Raw genomic sequence first — 23,769 nt, 5'->3', positions numbered from 1 at the left:
AATCTGCAAATGGCTTTTTAGTATCCACATTGCTTTTGTTCTACAAGGGAGATGTGGTTATACTAGTTTTATATCAAAGATTTATAAATTAATGCGATTTTAACTATAAAGTACTCTACTCTAGGTCTTCAGTCAGTGCACGCTCAACCAAAGAGCACACACAGTGTCAGATTTCCGCAGTGTATTAGCCTACACATAAACCCATGACAATCGTAAATAAATCTGTAAATAAAGCCATGTTAAGCGTTTTCTTTATAACAGTTTTCTATGGAAGGAAAAGTACTGTTGCTAAAATGCAGGATGTGCTTGATATTAAAAAGAGTTATTAAAAGCCCATTATTAAGCTGTGAAAATGTACCCACAACTTACCATGTTTCCTCTGACAGCATTCTTGAGCTAAATGTTCACACATACACCAAAAAATGCCTGTCAAATATTCACATAAACACAGTTGTGTATCATTATATTGAATCTGTTCTTTAGATCTTAAAGTGACAGCGGCCTAATTTACCAGCTGTCACTAGTGCTAATCAAACAACCTCTTCACTGCTCTTTAATGAATAACTTCAGCAGCTTTAAAGCCCAGTACAGACTGCAATAAGCAATCCTATAAGATCATTACAAATCACAGTGCGACATGGATCTATTAAACGTGGGTTCGACATGCATTTAGACTGTACACCTATTGACTCCTAGGCTTCGATGCAAGTTTCTATAGAAGAACCAAACAGCATCAGCATGCACCAGTGGTACACAAAAAGACCAAGATAAATCACACTTTGACATTTGTAGTTTTTATGTGTGCTGGAAAAAAAGAGGACACTGCGAAAAAGAATGGGAAAAGGGCTTGAGGTAAGCAATTTTAAGTTTTAGCGCCATGTCGCATTGATTTCATGTCCCATTTTTATTAGCTGGTCCGTAGACCAGGTCGTAGCAGCAAAAACACTGACATGATCATGCTGAATTTCTGATGCTATCTTTGGTCGCAAGACTGAGACAGCGGCCGTATTTCAACCTCTCTCACTGTACGACATAGGACCACCAATTAGGACCCATAATCACAATAATTCACAATGGAAATCTGGAAGCATGTCCCAGGCTTAAAAAGACCCATTATATGTTTAATTCATGCAGACTATTTTTTACATTACATTTGATTATTACATTTCTGTTGTAAGCTATGATTTACCCGAACACTACGGTTATTAGACCTTTCTGAAAACTGCCTGATAAAAACGAACACCACTTTTGGCTTCTGTATGTTTATGCTTTGTTTGACATATAATACTGGAAGCGTATATCTTATAGTGTCATGGTGTTCAAGGTTGGTATGATTTCTCCCATTGATGATGATTTATTTTCTCTCTCCTATTGCTCGTCTAGGTTGTGAATTCATTCTCGCGCTCAATAAACGCAGACTTATTTACAACATCAGACATACCAGAAAAATGGCTCAAAGCCTTTAAGAGGAGTTGAAGGGGGGAAAAAAGCACGTGTCATTTTTCAAAAACAATTTCACGCTGTGTGTAGCTTTACAGCAAAAAGGCAGATTTCACTTCTTAAAGTTTATCAGGAAATAAATCCTCGAAGTGACTCAAAACAAATTGCTGCTATTGGTGAGCAAAGCCAATCCATCATCTTTATATCCAAGTAGACTTTTGCAAAATCCTCCATTTTTTTTGGACCGCGGTCAATTTGAAGAAACTTTTCGACAAATACAGGTGGGAAAATTTGTGCTAATTCCTCACAACACGCGTAGGCTCGCTGCTAACGTTCAGGCGTTCAACAGAAGAAGCTTGTTATGTGCCGTTTCATTAGCTAGAAGAAAGATTACAAGCAACTTTGCTCCCAAGATGTTAAATATTGAGGAATAAAGCAGGCAGCTGTGGTTTGCATATCCCCACCTCCACATGAATACTGTCACATGCGCACACAATTAAATATGCCTGTGGCAGGTGTTCAGTGCCTAGTCTGAATAAGAAATATCAGTTCTGGAGCTTTGAGGTGTATTAGGCCTCCAGACTTGGGAGTTATCAACAGCCAAGCACCTGGCATGTCTCATTACAATACAACCACTGGAGAATTATACTGAGCTCCAGGAGCCTCTAAAAGCAAGTGAACACTTGTTGAATACTGAATGATGCTTTGGGGTTCAGGACCCACAATGTGTACGGATAAGCACTCTGGGCTTTACTATGGCATCTCTTTTACCAGATGGGAAGCATAATGAAAACATGTCACATAATATCATTGTACCTGTAAACTACTTTAAAACACTGACTCATTTATAAGGCTTGTTCTCATCAAATGCAAAACTGCAAGAAGTTTTTGCTCATTTTAATGCAAAATACAAGCCATAGATAGATTTAATTTTCTTTGATACACTGATGAATACACTTTATAGTCAGCCCGATCCACATCTATGTTGTTTGTTTTGCGATTGACCAAAACAAAGCGAAGCGCAAAGCAAAGCCAAAACAAACAAAAAGCAAGAAAAGAAAAATATACATATCTCGAAAAATTTTGCTGAAAATGTATTGCTTTTCATTTCACTACTTTTTGCTCTGCTTGTTTGTAACTGCTATGCCTTTTATATCATCCTTGCACTCAGAGACCAATTATATCAACCGCTGTCAGCTCCACACTGTAAAACTTTAGACATGTTTTCTTTCTGTAAATGCTCATTCAAAACACAGACAAAAAAAATTAAAAACAGAGGCTGCACGCTTGTGTGGCCTGAACATCAACGTCTTTAAACCTCAGATACAGCTACTGTCATTGTGTTGAAGTGCTGCTGAGGAAAACAAGAATATACAAACACTATTCCAAAAAGGTTGGGACACTGTACAAATTGTGAATAAAAAAAATGAATGCAATAGTTTACAAATCTCAAAATTATATTTTATTCACAATAGAATATAGATAAGATAAACTGTTGAAAATGAGACATTTTGAAATGTAATGCCAAATATTGGCTCATTTTGGATTTCATGAGAGCTACACATTCCAAAAAAAGTTGGGACAGTAGCAATAAGAAGCCGGAAAAGTTAAATGGACATATAAGAAAAAGCTGCAGGACCACTGTTGCAACTTTTTAGGTCAATTAGCAACATTATTGGGTATAAAAAGAGCCTCTTAGCATGGCAGTGTCTCTAAGAAGTTAAGATGGGCAGAGGATCACCAATTCCCCCAATGCTGCAGTGAAAAATTGTGGAGCAATATCCAAAAGGAGTTTTTCAGAGAAAGAAAAGCAAAGAGTTTAAAGTTATCATCATTTACAGTGCATAATATCATCTAGAGAATCTGGAACAATCTCTGTGCGTAAGGGTCAAGGCCAGAAAACCATACTGGATGCTCGTGATCTTCGGGCCCTTAGAAGGCACTGCATCACATACAGGAATGCTACTGTAATCGAAATCACAACATGGGCTCAGGAATACTTCCAGAAAACAATGTTGGTGAACACAATCCACCATGCCATTCACCGTTGCCGGTTAAAACTCTATAGGTCAAAAAAGAAGCCATATCTACACATGATCCAGAAGTGAAGCCATTTTCTCTGGGCCAAGGCTCAATTAAAATGGACTGTGGCAAAGTGAAAAACTGTTCTATGGTCAGACGAATCAAAATCTTAAGTTATTTTTGGAAAACTGGGAAGTCATGTCATCCAGACTAAAGAGGACAACCCAAGTTTTTATCAGCACTCAGTTCAGAAGCCTACATCTCTGATAGTATGGGGTTGCATGAGTGTGTTTGCCATGGGCAGCTTACACATCTGGAAAGGCACCATCAATGCTGAGAGGTATATCCAAGTTCTAGAACAACATTTCTCCCATCTAGACATCATCTCTTTCAGAAAAGACCTTGCATTTTCCAACATGAAAATGCCAGACCACATACTGCATTCATTTCAAAATCATGGCTGCGTAGAAGAAGGATCCAGGTACTGGAATGGCCAGCCTGCAGTCCAGATCTTTCACCCATAGAAAACATTTGGTGCATCATAAAGAGGAAGATGCCACAAAGAAGACCTAAGACAGTTGAGCAACTAGAAGCCTGTAATAGACAAGAATGGGACAACATTCCTATTCCTAAACTTGAGCAACTTGTCTCCTAAGTCCCCAGACTGTTATAAAAAGACGAGGGGATGCCACACAGTGGTAAACATGGCCTTGTCCCAACTTTTTTGAGATGTGTTGATGCCATGAAATTTAAAATCAACTTATTTTCCCCTTTAATATTGAGAGAAATTATCTCTCCTAATCAACCTAACAACTTGTATTGTTCACAAGCATGTTTGTTTTAAAAGTAAAATCTGAAATAACTTAGTATTAACTCAAGAGGTCATGATTTGAGAAATCAAATTTTCCTTCTCTTTTGATATACAGGTCCTTCTCAAAAAATTAGCATATGTGATAAAAGTTCATTATTTTCCATAATGTAACGATAAAAATTAAGCTTTCATATAATTTAGATTCATTGCACACCAACTGAAATATTTCAGGTCTTTTATTGTTTTAATACTGATGACTTTGGCATACAGAATTAAATACTCAAAAAAAATTGCATATTTCATCCGACCAATAAAAGAAAAGTGTTTTTGATACCAAAAAAAGTCAAACTTCAAATAATTATGTTCAGTTATGCACTCAATACATGGTCGGGAATCCTTTTGCAGAAATGACTGCTTCAATGCGGCGTGGCATGGAGGCAATCAGCCTGTGGCACTGCTGAGGTGTTATGGAGGCCCAGGATGATTCGATAGCGGCCTTAAGCTCATCCAGAGTGTTGGGTCTTGCGTCTCTCAACTTTCTCTTCACAATATCCCACAGATTCTCTATGGGGTTCAGGTCAGGAGAGTTGGCAGGACAATTGAGCACAGTAATACCATGGTCAGTAAACCATTTACCAGTGGTTTTGGCACTGTGAGAAGGTGCCAGGTCGTGCTGAAAAACGAAATCTTCATCTCCATAAAGCTTTTCAGCAGATGGAAGCATGTAGTGCTCCAAAATCTCCTGATAGCTAGCTGCATTGACCCTGCCCTTGATAAAACACAGTGGACCAACACCAGCAGCTGACATGGCACCCCAGACCATCACTGACTGTGGGTACTTGACACTGGACTTCAGGCATTATGGCATTTCCTTTTCCCCAGTCTTCCTCCAGACTCTGGCACCTTGATTTGGGGTAATTGTAGGGAAGTATTATTGGGTAGGCTTTTTTTCTTAATTTTGCGGGCACGTGTCCACTGTCCATTCAAGCTCAAAAGAATGAGAACAGAATTCGGTGTTCACATGCTGTCTGCACAGTTCTGTGCACTCACAGAAAACAACGCACGTTCCAGACTTCTTGCGCTTGATGCTTGAACTGAGAGGAATTGAAAGCACATGCAAATGATATACGTTCACTTAGGCCGCGTGTCCACCAAATCCATTTTAGCCAACCGAAAACACAAGGCGCTCTGTTGAAAACGTCTTGCTGTGAGCACTTGAGAGCATTTTGGCACCACAGCGTTGCTTGATATGATACAGAATATCCGCAGAAGTGTTACTAATATCTCATTTCACAGATTACCAGCCATTTACCATTATACCATAATTACCAGACAATTTGAAAAATATACCAGCCGTGTGTAAAAAAAACGCTTTGGTGGACACATGCATAATGATTAAACTTGGCAATTATCCACAAATCACATGCATTCCGATTTAGAGAGCAGCCGGGCCGTACGGATCACAGATCAACTACAATCCCTATACTTGACATCATACATCCACATTTTGAGTTCTGAAATGTCGGTGCTATAACGATACATCGTACAGCCCAAATTAAAACCAATGAAACCAAGCTACCAAAACGATTATGTCTCAGTATGACATCATAGTGTGACAACAGAAAATCAACGCTGCCATCGACATCATTGCCTCTTCAGCTCCACCAACTGAATCACCAAAATAGTTGGATGTGAATATGAGAGAGATGCGAACACAGGATTAATCCGGCAACAAAACAATAGACCATTCCATTCTGTGCTGATCCGGCCCAACCAGAACAGAAATGGTTCTGGTTTTTAGTTCACAGTTTTCCACTGTGGGATTGATAACAACCAATCCTGAGTGAGTGGTGACCTCACTTCATACATTCTACCAGCTGGGTTTGCAAACCATGCTGAGAACTTCGGGCCGAGAACAATTTGTGATCGCACCATGCCAAACCAGGTGAAAGTGGAAACATAACTAGAACAGTTCCCTAACGTTCTTACAACTGTTCAGCCCAACGATGGAAAAGTGGCTTATGTTTAACGAGATAAACACCTTTCGGTAGCGTCTTTTTTTTAAACACTAATATAATGCAATAGTTACCTCACAAATACACAAGGATAAGAAAAACAAAAGGAAATATTTACCACACTGTCAGACTGGAGTATCCTTAGTATTTGAGGTGTAGGTTTGTTCTTCTAAATGTTGTAAAAACTTGCTAACATTCTAGGTGTTAACCCTTATAAACCTATATTATTTGAGACCATATGATAACTGTGCATGTGACTTACATGCTGACCATCAACAATCACAGAACATTTCATATGACAAGCACCTGGATGAGAGGAGTTTGTGTCTTCAGTCACTCATCATGTCATGAATTCTAAATGAACTCATGGTGCATATATGCCACATTAATGTATGGCTCCACTAATGTGCTGAAGCACACTTCGGTTTTGACTTAGTGAGTCACGGATTTCCTCTCTGAAAACCTCAAGGCTAATGTGACGCCGGCGTTGAGCCTTATGCCCACACAATAAAATCAGACCCGTTTATGACTATGGCTGATGACTATAGTTCCCATATGGACACTCAATTCTGTCTTGTTATCCTGCTCCCACCCACTAGTCATTAATCTTATTTTATTACAGTGAGCCTGGACAGTGCTTTATGAGTCTATATGAAAAGTAACCTGTTCTCTAAAGTCCAAACAGCATGTCAAAACAGTCTTAAAGTGATAGTTCACGTAAAAATCTAAATTCTGTGATCATTTAGTTACACTTATCGTCATTCCAAACCTGTATGGTTTGACACTTAAAGGGAAAGTTTACTAAAAAAAAAAAAAAAAAATCCATTTATATGGAGACATTTGTAATTTTTTATTTTAATTGCTGGGTGATCTCTTTAAATGCAACAGTTAAATAATTATGAAATGTTGCTACATAATTTTTTGTATTAATTTTGTTCTAAGTAGAATGAGAAATAGGCAGCTGGGACTTATTTGCCATTTAGTGTTTTAAGCTAATGTTTCCAAGTGGTTTTGTCTTGTACCCAGAAAGCCAACATTCATTTTGGATATTACTCAGTATTATTATTCATAATAATAAAGTGGCCAATATTACAAAATTGCACTTAATTACAGATACTGTAGAAGAAAGACTTTCCAAGTAGTTTCTTTATTTAGGGGGAACTCACGCAGAAATGTGCTAGAGAAGTAATTAATAGTGAAATTATTTATAAACAAGATCTAAATAAGTTGTAATTTCTGTTTTACAAGTTTAACAAAGCAAAAGTTAAAAAAAAAAAATCCAAGTTGGGAATCACTGTTCTGAGGAAGCTCTTCGTCGTCGTCTGGTTGTGACATTAAGAAAAGAGTTTTCAGAGGTCAAATGAAAATTATTTCTTAGTGGAGAAGAAAGGACCTGCATTAACATGAACAAATGCCAGTAATAAATCACTTGTCAAAATTACGAGTCTCCCTGCAACTTGGTAAGGTACAGGTGTCTTATCTCCGCAATTCTAGCGGCCAGTGAAATATAGGAGAGGGAAGCGTGATGCAGCTCAAAGTCAAAACATCTGCTGATATTTCACACAGGAGTGCTCATACATCTCCTGGGATGCTCAGTGAACTGGGGCAGAGGGTGTGCATGTGCGCAGCTTAACAGTGCCTCCTAGAGGCAGGTGTTTGTAGAGCAGGTAAAATGACAGATGATAGTCCATCACTGAAAGTTGCTAAAATGTTCTCTAATCAAAAAAATGGAGAGGAAAAATACTAAGAGAGCAAAAGCTCTTTGGAAGAAAGCCAGCATAACATCCAGGTGTCATGCCCAGCGCAAACACAATTTATTTTTATTATTATTAATATTTTTGTAATAAGCCTATATTACATGCTGAATGCATGCATGAAAAGATACATTAAAACAATAATAAATAACATAAAAAATAGTTTTATTGTTATTGTTAGTTGTTGTTAATAATAAATATTGATAATAACAATAATAATACATGTTAATATATAAAAATACAAATAATAATTTTCTTTAGTGTGTAATTTTGTTGTTTAAGCATGAAAAGGGTCTGCAAAGTTTTTATAATTTTTTTTATAATTTATACCATTCCCACCAAAGTATTCCCACCGGTCCAGCACACTATTCAACACACTGGTCCAGCCGGGCAATCAAAGCACATTGTGCTTTTCGGAAGGGGCTTCATGGAGACCGGAACTAAACCTAGCAGTATGGACAGACATGGAAGAGAGGTGCTGCAATAATGTTAACTATGTGAAAAAATAAGTTCTCGCTATACGTTAGCCGCCCGCCATTTTCGAGCAGTCAAAGGTGGTCGTGAATGTGCTTTGTGAACATTCGCCTGTGCGTCTGCAACCGTAGTTATACACATGCATGTACGAATATCTTTATCTGCAATAGACTGAAGCAGACAATTTTATAGGATTTAGTTTATCATTAATGGTAGATAATTCTGCATATGCTAAAAATATTAAAGATCTTAACATTATCTTAATATATTAAGATAATGTCATAAATATCTTGTCTGGCTATCACGAGATAAGGCTCCATTTAAAATTGAACATTGGTCTGGGGAGTCTGCTCTGTATTTTCTACTGCACAAGAGACGTGACCAACGGGCATTATTCGAATAACTCTGTATGCAATCGGAGAGTTCTTCAACCAATCAGACCACAAGAGGCGTGATCAACAGGCAATCTGTTATCATGTTAAACCCGCCAATAATGTGCCAGCCTGCCAGGTGAATAAGACAGTCTGTGATTTGTTCCCGCAAAAGTGTAACAGAAGCAGTAGAAATTAATGTACAGGTTTTCCAGACTGAGTTGCAAGGCGAAATCAAATTGTCAATGTTATTGATCATCAGAGAACCCTACAGACAAATTGCTCAGCTTTTAAGCAGTCGATGCGTTATACATATTATAATTGGAAAGAAATCATAGAATATCAAGCAATCAGCCATCAAAATAAATCAATTATAAAAGTTATCAATTAGTAATGTGTTTAAAAAACATCAAAATAGCCTATTTATTCAAACCACGTTGAGTAATAATTATTCATAAACAAAGAAACCAATCATTTGCAAGCTTAAAGTAAAAAAACATCCTGTTTTGCAATCATTTTATTAAAAAAATATATATATATTTAAAATTGTGAACATAAGGCATTTAAACCAAACAGGAATGAGTCAAAATGATAAATTATTTATTTAAAATATGATTATATATAATATTCTAGATACCTTATTATTCTACATTATTTAAATGTGCATAGCGTATCAATCCAACAGTTAACATTTACAACAGTGCGTGTAAGCTGTGTAAAAATAGGGGTCGTCATGGTTGATCTTGAGTAATATTATAATATTGGGTAATAGAGTTAATACATGGGCTATAAAAACACAAACCAACACATTCTCACCTGTAAAAGGTTATCCCATTTCTTCAGGAATTTAAAATCACACCGGGATCACAGAGCCTGCGCAATGTTTTTTTGCAATGTCAGTGTTTTTTGGGGGTTTTCTTTAATGCGAGTGATGACAGCATCTGAAGTGTTGATGTGTGTTGACCGCAGCAAAATTCCTGAAGCGGTCGAATGTGGCATGTACGTATAAATATCTATGTGTATATAGGAAGCAGCGGTGCTGAATACGCATTCTACAAGAAAAGGCACAAATCTTCTGCAATGGTCCTGTCAATTATCTCACCTTATTCTCGTAACTTAATCAGTGAACTGTGGTTCAGCTCAGACGCAGTCACACAGCGTGCAAAGCAGCAGAAGTTCAAAACAGATTAAAATTAAAGCAACTTTTTATCCAACTAAATTAAATGTTTTTTATTTCTATAAAAAAAACGAAAAGAAAAACAACAGTGGAGGATGTAATGTAAACATAACAGTGGGCTATTCTATTCTAATTTCCCCCTCACGTTTCGCCATGGCAATATCACAAGACAGCTTTTCGCTCGACGAGAAATTTCGTCACATCGTAATCTCGTCTCGTAAAACGAGATCTCGACATCCCTAAAACTAACTGTAGCAGAAAAACTTTAATTTGTATCTTTGCTCCGTTGTATTTGTTGTAATTTGCTTCTTTGTACTTATTTTAAATAAAATTAGCCATATCGAGATGTATAGTTATCGTCAAAATTCAATTTCTCATATTGTGAGATAAGATTTTGGTCAAATCGCCCACCCCTAACTAACACAAAGAAAAGCTAACGCCCGGTTCACACATACTCCGTCTGCAGTGCGTGTGCGGTACGTGTTGTGTTGCGTGTGCGTGTGTACGCCCTGTTGTGCTTTAACATATGCTGCGTTTGCAGTCCGCAACTGATCCGCTGTTGCATACCACAAACACAGCATTTATTCATTATTTTTTATTTAAAATCCAAAAGTTGTTACTGAATATGGCTCGTCAGAATAATTCTCGTTGTTTACTCTTTCATAGAAGTCAGGTTACCGTAGACTACTACATTTAAACAACATTTTATTCAATTCATTAATTCATATTTATATAGCCTAGTACTTTAGATTTAACTCAACAAGTGGCAAAACATTTAAACATAGGTTATAGCCTTAAATCACAAACATTTTGAATTAGAAACTTACAATAGGCTATTTAAAAACAGCCGGTTCTCGTCTTTTTTTTCGTTTTTTAACCCTTTTAAAAGAAATCCTGCAGGTCATAAAGAACTTTGCTTTCCACCTCCAAGAAAGTACGAGTGCTCTTCATTATGGCACTTTTTTTTTTTACAACGCCAGGTAAGGTGTCGTTTCCTTGCTTTACTTGAGAAAAAAGCCATTTGTTGACTTGAACAAGAGTATATTTTAATTATATGCATCTGTGGTGAAATGACTAGATGTTCGCGTCAGTACATGTATCACTTTAATGCAGCAGCGCAGCAAAAAATAGATTTGGTACGAAAACAATCCGTGCACTGCTGCAGACGCAACGCACCTGACGGACTGACGGACCGCATCCGCGTGCAGTGCGAAAGCTGTAATCCGTTAACATGGGTACAGAAAAAAATACGCACCGCAAACGCACTGCAGACGGAGTATGTGTGAAACGGGCGTAAATGTAACATTTAGCAACCTTGACCAGCAGGGATACTTCTAAGGAAAAGGTTAAGCAGAAAATGACAGAGATGACGGCAAGGAACATGACGAATCCACTCACATCCTGGAAGAGTCTCCTGTCGGTGGCGAGGCGTTTGGAGGCCAGGGTCTTGGTGACGTGGTAGAAGGTGAGCAGGGCTCTGTGCTGCTGAAGACTGTCCTGAACCTTCACGGACTCCAGCAGAATTGGGATCAGCTCTGGCCACTGCCGAGGACAGTCCAGACGTGCCACTTTAGCGATCAGCACTGCTATCTGGGTGGCGATCTGCAAAGTAAAAGCAACTGTAAAAGGAATTTCAATTCAAGGACACATCCAGCAGCACATTTCAAACACAGCTGCCTGAGTGAATACATCAATATTCTTTTGAATGCGAAATGAATGACTATTGAAGTAACACTCCTCACTTCCTGTGGCATTTAGGCATTTCAAACATGTCTTACACGGTTATGAGATTGAAATGAACCATTGTAATTAAATTAATGAATCCAATACCCATAAATGCAGAAGAGTTACCACTATTAAAGCAGCAATTTAAGCAATCAAATCTCATTGACATTTTGGCTGTAATGAAGAAGACAACTTATAACTGAACATATTTAATTTTCTTACACCATATTCCCATGAAACCAAATATTCAATAGTGAGGGGGATCAGGTAATTTGTTCACATTAGCAGAGGGCATTCATCATCCATTGATAACTGGAAGGGGTGCATCTATCTCAATGTCCTAAATTGTCATTACAGCCACGTATTGTGCATTTAAAAATGAATCTAATTAAAAAATAAGGTTTTATTAACATATATGTACATTGAAGAGATGTTTGCAGGCTAAAAAGAATATTGAATGCTTGATGAGATGATTAAATAATGGTTTCGGTGGCAGAAACTATGAAACAAATGTGATGCACACAATTGTTTTCATGTGCGTATTTTGTACTGTGTATGTTTTATTTATTTTTTGCAAAACAGAAATCTGTTCTGATTATCACACACTCGATGCAAATTACACAGCAATGTTCTAACCAATATTGTAATTGCAAATTAGACCAAAGTTGCAAAATGTTGATCTGTTTTGTAGCAATAGGAATAACTTAGTGGTACATTCTGTACATATCAAAATAAATTATGTATTTTCAATACATAATTTATCATAATAAATATGCATTTAGCATACTTATTTTCAAAGCAACTTAAAATGCGTTTAACGTACACATTTCACTATTACGCATGTTTCCTGGGAGTTAAACCTATAATCTTGTTGTTGCTAGGGGTATGCCCTACCTAGGAGTGTAATGATACATCATTGACCTCACAATACAATATTATAGCAACATTTAAAGCCACAATAAAGCAGAGAAAAGCTTTTTTGTAATTATTACTTTATCATTATTAAAATATTATTTCATTATTATTAGGACCAACAAAAATTCCTCATTACAATATTTTTCATTATATTGAACATTATATATAGCAGTAGTGATGTCACAAACTCCATAAGCATTGGTTGGATCGATTAAGCTGGGCATACACCATGTGATTTCCATCTGATTTTGAGCTGAATTCTGACTGGTGCGATTTTGTCTTGAGGTGTTTGTGCAGTGTACAGTGGGATATGAGAGGCGGAAAACCCCTCCTGATCGGCAATTGGATGGTCGGATACATTTCTGGCATGTCAGTGTGGGTATCGCACAGCTGAAGCAGAGCTACGAACTGATCGTCCTATTCTCCCCTCACTGCGCCTGCGCGAGTGCAGAAGTTGCACCATTTCATCTTATATGTAGAAAGTAAGAAAACGAAAAGAGGGAGATCTTTGTTTCTGCGTGTCATACAATCATTCGAATATTTGTGTTTACTTCAGTATATGCGTGTTGTAAATTAAATCTCTTAACGCTCCAATTGATCGGGTGCCGATCGCCGAAAAGAGGGAGATCTTTAAGTTATGTAGGCAGCTATCAAGCGCCTCCAGTTTGTGTAACTGTTGTAAAATGGATAATCCAAGTCTATCCAGCACCTCTTTTATTCATTAATCTACTTGATCATTCATTTGCTTGTTTCACTTTCACACACTTTATTTAATTATTCACTTTTAATTTACTTTAATTTAATATTTACTTAATTTTATCAGAGGAAATGTGAACCGTTGTGCATCATTTGATACAAAATGACACGTCGCAATATATATATATTTTTTAAATCAGTCAGTTAAGTCTTGAACCCAGTCAATAATTCACAACAGAAAGTAAAATCTGATGAGCTTTCGTCACATATTCTTACAGAGGGAACAATACATTATACTTTAGCATATGCTGCTGATAACGTAGCCTATAACTATAAAAACCTAAATTACATTTTCTTAATATTTCTCTTGTAGAGAGAAAGTAGGCCCATTTCGGAAAGTAGGCCCATTTCATGTTAAACAAGTTTTTTTTTTTTAAATAAACTTTTCATTGAGATTGATATTATTGTGGTGTTCTGACATATTATAGACTATATTAAAATTAGCATTTTAATTCATTGTATAAATGTTTTTTAATAATTTTTTAATAATTTTTTGAATATAATGTATAGCTTTTTATTCCAAATACAATATTTTTACACAAATGCTATATTTTTACACAAATACTAAAAGTTTTTTTTTTTTATTAATCCATCTAATCTTTTATTATGCAGCGTGTCAGTTATGCATTGCTGTGTTATGAAATTGTTGCAGGGGTAAATTAAATGTAAAATCAATTTAATAATAAAAGTAGGCCTACCTTAATAATAATAATAATTTAAACACATAAATTGGAAATGCTAAATCCTCTTGATATCGATAACTGAGGCATAGGCATCTATATAATAGCAACACCATGCTCTATCGTCAGTGTGAGCACATAAATCGTGAGCTTTGGCTTTACATCGCATGCGATCTACTCTTACAGGTAACTTTGCTGAAATCGCACAGTGTATGCCCGCCTTTACACACACACTCTCCCGGTGCTATGTCCCGCATTAATGCACTATAAGAATAAACCATCTAAAATGCATTGAATAATTATACTACTAAAACTAAATGTGAAATGATTTAAATGATGTGTGCGCTTTCATTTTGAGGAGCCATACCAGCGCATACATGTGCTTCAGATCAATGCAATCAGTCACAGTTCTAATCGCAGAAAGCTTAAAAGTGCCCAAACTGTACAAATTTAATTCTGCATTTACTCACTCTCATGTTGTTTCTGCGTGTCATACAAGCATTCAAATATTTATGTGTTTACTTCAGTATATGCGTGTTGTAAATTAAATCTCTTAATGCTCCAATTGATCGGGTGCCGATCGCCATCAGCCTATAACAGCTTTATACATTTATATCGGTGGTCTCTATAAAGGCCGATCAAAAGAGCCGATCAGATGACCCAATATTTCTATGCACAGCTAAAATTGCTTTACTCTGGCAGTTCTACCTGGTGTCTTAAAAAAAAAACTCTAAATATGCAGAGAGCAGAGACACTGTAATGACAGTAACCCTACACACTGTAAAAAAAAAAGTTGGTTTAACTTAAAAAAATAAGTAAACCTGGTTGCCTTAAAATTTTGAGTTTATTGTAATTAAAAATTTGAGTTGATACAATGAAGGAAATTTGTTTAATAAATAGAAACTCAAAATATTATTATATTATTGAAACACAAAAAATATATAAATCATGAAAATAGCACTATTTGGCATGTTTAACTGCGTCATCAAAAACAAAACAATTATGCGTACAAAATCTTTTAAATTATATTTTAATAAAGGTTGTCGAATCTTAAAAAAAGTTAATTGTATTAACTCATTGAAATTTTATTAACTGAATGAAATTGTAATTTCAATGAACTCAAAATTAAGGTAACCAGGTAAAAAAAATTTCTAAATAATTTTTTACAGTGCAGCAATGACAGCAAGAAACTGGGGTTGTGACATTTTAGTGCATCTTTCCTTCACAGCGGTGCTCTTAAACCTTCCCTAAAAGCCAAAACTTAATATCATAATCAGCTAGATCAGTGATTGTCGAAAAATACAGTTTACTGTTGCTAAACTGCAGGATGTGCTAAATGGTAAAAAGTGTTATTAACTGCATTAGAGGGGTCCTTGATTATGATTTCACTTTTTTAACTTTAGTTAGTGTGTAATGTTGCTGTGCGAGCATAAACACCTGCAAAAGGTACGACGCTCAAAGTTCAATGCAAACAGAGATATTTTCTTTTACAGAAATCGCATTTTAAAGGGTGGTTTCATGTTTTTTTTTCTAGGCTTGGTTGTGTTTATAGGGTGCAGTATAACATGTCTTAATAATACTTCTTTTTTTATGCTGTCTTTTTCTTATATTTTACCTTTATTCCACAGCGCTGTCTGCACTGTCCTTTGAACGGCTCGTTTGCTTCCTGCTTCTATGAACCCCATGGTCATTTGGTTAGATGATCAAATGTAGTTTCATGTATTTTTATTGGCTGAAGTGCCAAGCACAGGTTGCCCCAAATAGCCCCAAGTGGGGATGATTGACAAATGCACAAGGCCTATCATTAAAAAAAAGAGCTTCGAGTCAAAATCCCACTTGACTGACGCGACGGTACTGCACGTCACTTCTGTCTTTTCTTCCCCACCCATTTTTGTCTGAACCTGCCGACCAAATGAATATTTCACAGTCCAATGGTCATGCCTTAACTGCAATGTCTAATATTGCATTAGTACTGTATCCTTGGCATTTAATCATTTTTGACTTCATAGTCTGAGTTAAATCTCTTTTTGGATCATTTGATCTGTAAAAGAAAACGTGCCGGCTCCACTTTATATTAGGTGGCCTTAAGTATGTACTTACATAAAAAAATAAGTACAATGTACTTACTGTGTTCAAATTGTATTGTAAAGCACTTTTGCTGATATTGAGGTGGGATACGGGTAGAGTTAGGGACAGGTGTGGTGGGATGGGTCAGTTTAAGGGTAGGGTTAGGTGTAAGGGAAGTGACAACTGTGTAATTACAAATGTAACAACATAAATTAATTACAGATGTAATTACATGCAGGCATTTTTTTTAAATGTATGTACAATGTATGTACACAATAATTACAATTGCAGTAAATTTGCAGTAAATTGTAAATACAATTACAATTACAATGTTAGTAAATAGTACTTAAGGCCACCTAATATAAAGTGGGTCCAACATGCTTAATAATTCTGCACACCTGAATATAAGACATTTTTCACATCCTGGAAAAAAATATGATCCGAATATAAATATGATCCGAAAAAAATCAACGTCCCTAATAATTCTGCACGCAATGTATATAACTATTGAGATTAATATATCATGATATGACAATGTATCTCAACACCCCTACCAGTTGAGCTCCCGAATAAAACCAAGATAAAATAAATTAAAGCTACACCATGTGATATTTCCCCCCATCTAGCGGTGAAAAGGTATATGACCATCCAGTGAATAATAGTTTCTGTTCCTCTCAATTCTGATTTCGTTTTAACTCCAACAGTGGCCGATTTAGTCCAAGATTAACATGGCAATCCCCCTCTTCACATTCGACACGGTGCCATCGAGTGTTAAAACGCGAAAGGCGAAGCTTCAGTTTATGGGTATGTCCCTCTTTGGCTAATGTACTTTCAAGATGGAGGGGCAACATGGTGACCGGCAATCGAACCCTCACCCGTATGTATTTTCAATGGCATATTATAAACTTACGAGAAAACTTTATTACTTGAAAGAAGTAAATATACATTAATGAGCACATATATTTTTGAAAGAACTAAGTGATTTTAGCTAAGAATAAACTTGAAAAGTTACACAGTGTAGCTTTAAGAAATGTATGATAAACATGTATATTTTTTCTCAGAATAGCGAGGTATAAACTTGCAATTGCAAGTTGTATATTCAGAATTGAGGGATATTAACTTGCAATTAAAAGGAAATTAATCCGAATTGTGAGATAAAGTTCACAATTACATTCGATGGCAGAAATATATTTGTATTTTCACATTTTGTTTCCAAATCTTCGTCCAATAGGGCAGTGTTTGTGTACTACACTTACTTAATTCACTAAAGTCTCTAGATATTTGTGCAGTGTCAGCCATGGTCTATAATAAGAAAGCACTTTTAAGCAAACAATTAATTTTAATGTGCATGTGACATTGCTCCACAACAAGAATTGAGCACAGTCATTAGCCAGTAATAAACTAAATCGTGCTTCTAAATACCAACCAATCTAAAAACCCTGCAAAGAAACAAATGTGGTAAAAAAAAAAAGTTACAAAAGAGAAAAATACTATGATAAATGAGTGTTTAAAAGACACATTGTCAATATGCACTGCATTATCCTCCACATTCCCTCAAAATCAAGATCAACCAATAATCAAAACGTTACATTCTCCTTAATTTACTCTATCCATTACCATCAGAGTTACTACTTAGAACAATGCATCTAAAAACAAAATAGGTTATTATGAGAAGAACAGATGTTGATTTAAATCCATTGATGTCACTCCTCTTTATTATAATGACTTTTCTTATAATGAGTCAGTCTTTATTTTAACTCAAGGACTGAATAATGCAATATATAAAACTACCCCCCCAAAAAAATCAATGTCTCCAGCATTGCTCAACAACACATTACAGCACAGACTTTTAAGTGCTTTTCGACTCCAGGTCCATTGATCTTTCACTAGACACAGATCAGACTCTCACCTACTAAACAGAAGAGTTTAATGGTACTCAATCATGTCTGGTACTTCATTTTAATGGAAGACTGATCATATACAGGACAGGTAGAGCATATGGTCAGTGAATTAACAGCATTTCTCTTCATGTGTTGTGTGTTGTGTGTGTGTGTGTGTGTGTGTGTGTGTGTGTGTGTGTGTGTGTGTGTGTGTGTGTGTGTGTGTGTGTGTGTGTGTGTGTGTGTGTGTGTGTGTGTGTGTGTACGTGTGTGTGTGTACGTGTGTGTACATGTGTGTACATGTGTGTACATGTGTGTACGTGTGTGTACGCGTGTGCGTGTGGGTGCGCGTGTGCATGTAAACATATGTGCATAACCGTATGTGTACACTAACCTGGTTGACCGGCTCATTAAAATTAGTAATGAGACCTGCACGGAGGGATGACTTCTCTTCTTCTGAAAGAGCGCTGAGGAGAGAAAGAAGTATAGTGTGAGAGGTAGAAGGGAGGTTGTCATAATTCTGAATATAATGTCTTTGAAACAGAGCAAAACAGTGAGCCCAAAAAGAATTTGGACTCTTAAGCCACATATAAAAATCCATGTATGTCATTGCATAAAGATACAAAATATCATTACAAGCTACAATTTACTTATTTCTAATAGAGATAGCCCAAGCAGACTTTTTAAAGTAAATGCATATAAACATACATACATACATACATACAAACATACAAACATACATACATACATACATACATACATACATACATACATACATACATACATACAAACATACAAACATACATACATACAAACATACATACATACATACATACATACATACATACAAACATACAAACATACAAACATACATACATACATACATACAAACATACATACATACATACATACATACATACATACAAACATACATACATACATACAAACATACAAACATACATACATACAAACATACATACATACATAATTATTATTAAGTTGATATTCTGATCATATTTTTAAATTCCAAATCACATCAATCTTAACTATTCATTTTTGTATTCAATGATTAAGAAGTGCATAATTATTAATCAGGTTCTTTTTTACAGGTCAAAAACGGCCAAAAAAGAGCTGCTTAACATGCACTTAAAAAAGTCTAAAGAAATGCACTTAATGCACTTAAAAAAAAGTCAAATAGAAAACTAATTTATAATAATATTTTACAATTGTACCGTTTTTACTATATATTTGAGCATGAGAAACTTTTCAAAAACATGCAAAACACTTAAAGACCTTAACCTTTTGAATGGTTACATTATAGTAACACTAAATTTTAGAGTACAATTCTTGCTATTAACTAGTTGCTTTTTAGTATGCATATTACTAGAATATTGGCTGTTTATTATAACTTATAAAACACATATTAATGCCTAATTCTGCATGACCAAAATCTACCTTACTCACTATTAATAAGCAGTAAATTAGGAGTTTGTGGAGGTCGTAGTTAATAGTGAATGTGTTCCCCCAGCCCTCTACAATGCGAATAAAACACTCGCACGTGCAAGTAAATGTTCACTCTGGGCGACTAAATAACATCCAGTATTAGCCTAATTTTCCAAGATTTTACTCGCTAGTGTGTGTTAGAGGTTTAAAATAAATTTAGCATAGATATATTTTTACTCGCTGAACACTGGCTGAGCGTGTGAGTGTTCTTCAGCTCATCTGATGAGTTACTGTAAACTCTAGTGTGAAGGCACACAACTCGCCGTCGCTTTGCTGAGCGCATTTCTCACACGCGTGAAAGAGTGCGCTCTCCACCAATCAGCTGGTTTGTGGTGGGCATTCTGCAGCAATATGGCTGCCGTCGCATCATCCAAGTGGATGCTGCACATTGGTGGTGGTTGAAAAGATTCCCCCGTCTTCATGCTAATAATAATCTGTGTTGTATTTTCCAGTCAAAATACCAGCATTCATTTACAATTATTCAGCTTTTAAGAAAAAGCAGAAGATATGGCAGTTTTTTTTCCGGTAGTGGGCGGAACCAATGCGCAAACGACAATCTCATTGGGTGGCGCTTGTCATTTCCTGTCACTGTTTTGATTTCAACAAATCAGTTTGAGTGAATGCTGTCAACATGATTAATATTCATGAACCCAGCAGCTCATTAATTCAACTTCAGTCAAACTTATTATATTACTATTATCTTTTTTTTACAGAAATACCAACAATATCTTTAGCACCACCACTAGTCCATACTATACATGGTAACCAACAGCTTTAGTTCTACTTACTTGCTTGATAGACTGATGTTAAGGGTTTTAAAAAGATATTGATACATTTGGTGTAATATTATACCACATTTATCAATACCTTTGTAAAATGGCACAGCTTTTTAAATATCTGAAGTCTATCAAGCATTAAACTATGTTATGATATGATAATCAAGCACTATTATATACAAGTATAAAAGTATTATATAATATAAGTAAGGGATAATGTACACCCAGCCGGTTATTATCGCAGAATAAACCCCGACAGAGTGATCAGGACCCCGACGCGAAGCGGAGGGGTCTTGCATCACTCTGAAGGGGTTTATTCTGCTATAACAACCGTCTGGGTGTACATTATCCCGCTTATTACACGGCTACTAGTCTCAAATAAATAATTATTAGACACAAAATATTGTCTCGAGATTAAATATTTTATAAGCTCTTACACAAAGCTTCCGCGAAGGAAAACAGTTCCAACCTGCATTAAGCCTTTATCTATTGCTGCTAAATATTGAAAATGAATGCTGAAAGGGTTAGTTCACCCAAAAATGAAACCAAGCCTATGACTTACTCACCCTCAAGTTATCGTAGGTGTATATGACATTCTTCTTTCATACAAATACAATCAGAGTTATATTTAAAAAGTCCAGCCTAACGTTAATCCCAGCAGTTGTTGTAGTTGTGTTTGAAGTCCATAAAAAATGCAGCTGTCCGTCAAATAACGTGCTCCACACGACTCCGATGGGTTAATAGAGCCTTCTGATTCGAATCGATGCGTTTGTGTAAGAAAAATATCTATATTAAAAACGACATAAAGGAAACCTGCCTTGAAGTCTTCCATTGTAACCCACGGCTGCTTAAGCCACAAGATGGCGCCAGCGTTAAGCATAGAAGAAGTACCGGTCAAGATAACTCGTAGTACCCGTATGAGCGGGTGTTATCTGGAAATAACGTACCGCTGGAATGCGCGATTGACCGATCAGAATCAAGTATTTCACAGAGCCGTTTAATAATAAAGAATATTAGTCTGGTGGTGACTAAATGAAAAAATGTACTAGCTAATGGCGATTCTATTACCAAGGTGTGCGTAGAGGGTTGCTCCATACTAAAGTGTTACCAAAAAAAAAAAAATCTATATTTTATGAACTCATACTTGTGTAAAATTCAGTGCGGTGACAATAGCATTAAAACACCAGTACAGATTGTTCTAAGATGGCTGAGAGAGAAGAAATAAATCCCACCCTTTAAACCTACTACACCTCTGAGGACTGAGCACTTTTGTTCAGCTGAGGGGAAATCTCCAGCGGTTCACTCACTAACCGGAACCTGACTGAAGAGTTTCTGTGAATTACAGCAGGGCAACAGCCTCAAATTAATTAGACGTTCACTGGAGGCCACAGGTGACAGAGGCACTAAAGTAAGAGTCTATCTGAATCAGCTGGTCTGTCACCTCTGAAGGCCGGAGGACAAAACGACAGAGCAACCACACAGAGAGGTTTTAAAGAGCTGCCGTTAAGCTGGACACTTGATACTGGGACTGTGCTGTCTGATACAACCTTACATTGTAATTCTATTTCTCACATACTGCACTGGCACTTCAGGGTCCTTTTATTGATGTTTTTATGCTTTCATGCATATTTCCAACGATTGGAACGAATAGTATCAGAGACTGAAATCGTTATCTCACATTTACGCTCGCTCACGCTTCAATTGTGTTCATCGATCGTTAAGTATTTGTGTATAATACTCACAATAAGATTGTTGTTTCATGGCATCTATCGTCGTAAGGTAGTTGGCAATGCCAAGCCCTTCTTAATACATAACACTTACAAATTGAACTTTTAAAAATGCTGTAAGCTGTATTTTTGTAGGACAATGAACATACACAATGTTCCTACTATCTGACAGAAATCACTGAAATAGGTGTCTTAAGAAACCCATTCTACAGCACATCGCCCCAGGCTCTGAAACATACACCCAAAAAAAAGAAGAAAAAAAGAGCTATAATCTGAACACTGCCCATGGATTTTGGCCAATCAGAAATGTTGACTGTGGTCCTCTGTCACTACCTCCAGTTACAGGCTAGAACAGTGTTTGGGAACCTATGGCTCTCTCACACTTTACCAACAAATGATTGTTAAACAATTAGACATCACAAGAGATCAGCTTTCTGCAGGAAAAGCAGACAGAAAATAATTCCTTTGTTGTACAGCCTACCAAAGATCAAGGACCTATAATGCAAAATAGGAATGTCACAAGTACTCGTACTTCCGTACTGAAATTGAAAAAAGGTGAAGATACCAGCATTTCTATAGTACCGGTAGTACAGACTCCCGATTATATTCGGTACCCGCAGCTGTTCAGTCGTTTCTGTGTTTATCTACGGGCAGGGCTCAGGACTGTAGACGAATATATACTAGTGTCTGTGAATATTAAACTGCAAAATACTATTTCAATATTACTCCTGCATGTTCTGTGTCTCTGTGTGAATGATACACAGATGCATGGTTTCGTTTGTAGCTAACGCACAGACACACACACACACACACACAGAGATATGTGCCCACACGTGACACTTGCTCTCTTTTTGGCCTCTGCCATGTGTCACTATGATATATATATATATATATTATATTTATGATAATGTGTGTGAAGCTGCTTTAAACTGTACATTAATATGGCAGCTGCTCTCTCTGGATCAGTGGCAGCACGAACGAAGATTTGAATGTTGTAGTATGATGATCATACTTTCAAAGGTTAAGCAAAGTTTCACATTGCAAACATCAGCGGAGCGTGTGCAGTGCACATTTTGTCGCTCACAACGTTCACATTGGAAGTGAACCAGAAAATAGACATGACGGAATCGTTGTCATTTAAGAATAAGATCGATTGGGTGTTTAAATCGAGTTTGCAATCTTTTGACGATTAATCGTGCAACTCTAATATCTATGCTATGGTAACCTTGAGCTCCTGCACTACGTTACAAGCTGCTTATTTGTGGTTACAGGAAAAAGTAAGATTGTTAGGACAGCAGCAAAAATTCTGCTTCAAAAATGAAGTATATAAAAAATGTGACTGGACAGAAACATATCCTTTTATTGAAACGAGTGCTCTGCTGTGCCAAGAGACATTTCACTGGGTAATTTCGATTTTGCAGAGACATTTTATGTCCTATAAATGTAAAGTAAAGAGCAGGTCAGCAGGATGTGCTTTATATTAAAAAGAAAAAGCACAATAAGGCACGAAAGAGAACTGAATCCACTACTGACAGGGTGCGTTCTGTGCACAGTGTGCTCCATGGAATAGCATAAAAGCCATTTCTTTGGTTGGCTAAATGGTCAAATACACACAGAAATGTGTTAAAATGCCCTTCTTGGTGAGTATTTACGTAAACACATTCAATGTAGCTACT

The 23,769-nt window shown here is 36.5% G+C and overlaps 1 protein-coding gene across 1 annotated transcript in view; it reads right to left on the bottom strand.

The window, feature by feature from the left end:
• ipo11 (importin 11) overlaps positions 1-23,769 on the bottom strand; it is a 236,424-nt gene that overhangs the window by 193,608 nt on the left and 19,047 nt on the right. The window contains exons 4-5 of the mRNA XM_067413532.1: positions 18,482-18,554; positions 11,463-11,666 (exon numbers count right to left, since the gene is read on the bottom strand). Of these exons, the coding sequence (XP_067269633.1) occupies positions 11,463-11,666; positions 18,482-18,554 (277 nt within the window). The remainder of the gene's footprint in view (positions 1-11,462; positions 11,667-18,481; positions 18,555-23,769) is intronic.

The sequence above is a fragment of the Pseudorasbora parva genome, chromosome 13 (genome assembly GCF_024679245.1).
Source record: "Pseudorasbora parva isolate DD20220531a chromosome 13, ASM2467924v1, whole genome shotgun sequence".
NCBI lineage: Eukaryota > Metazoa > Chordata > Actinopteri > Cypriniformes > Gobionidae > Pseudorasbora > Pseudorasbora parva.
Note: the sequence above shows the minus strand (reverse complement) of the source record. Positions and strands in the feature narration are given on the sequence as shown.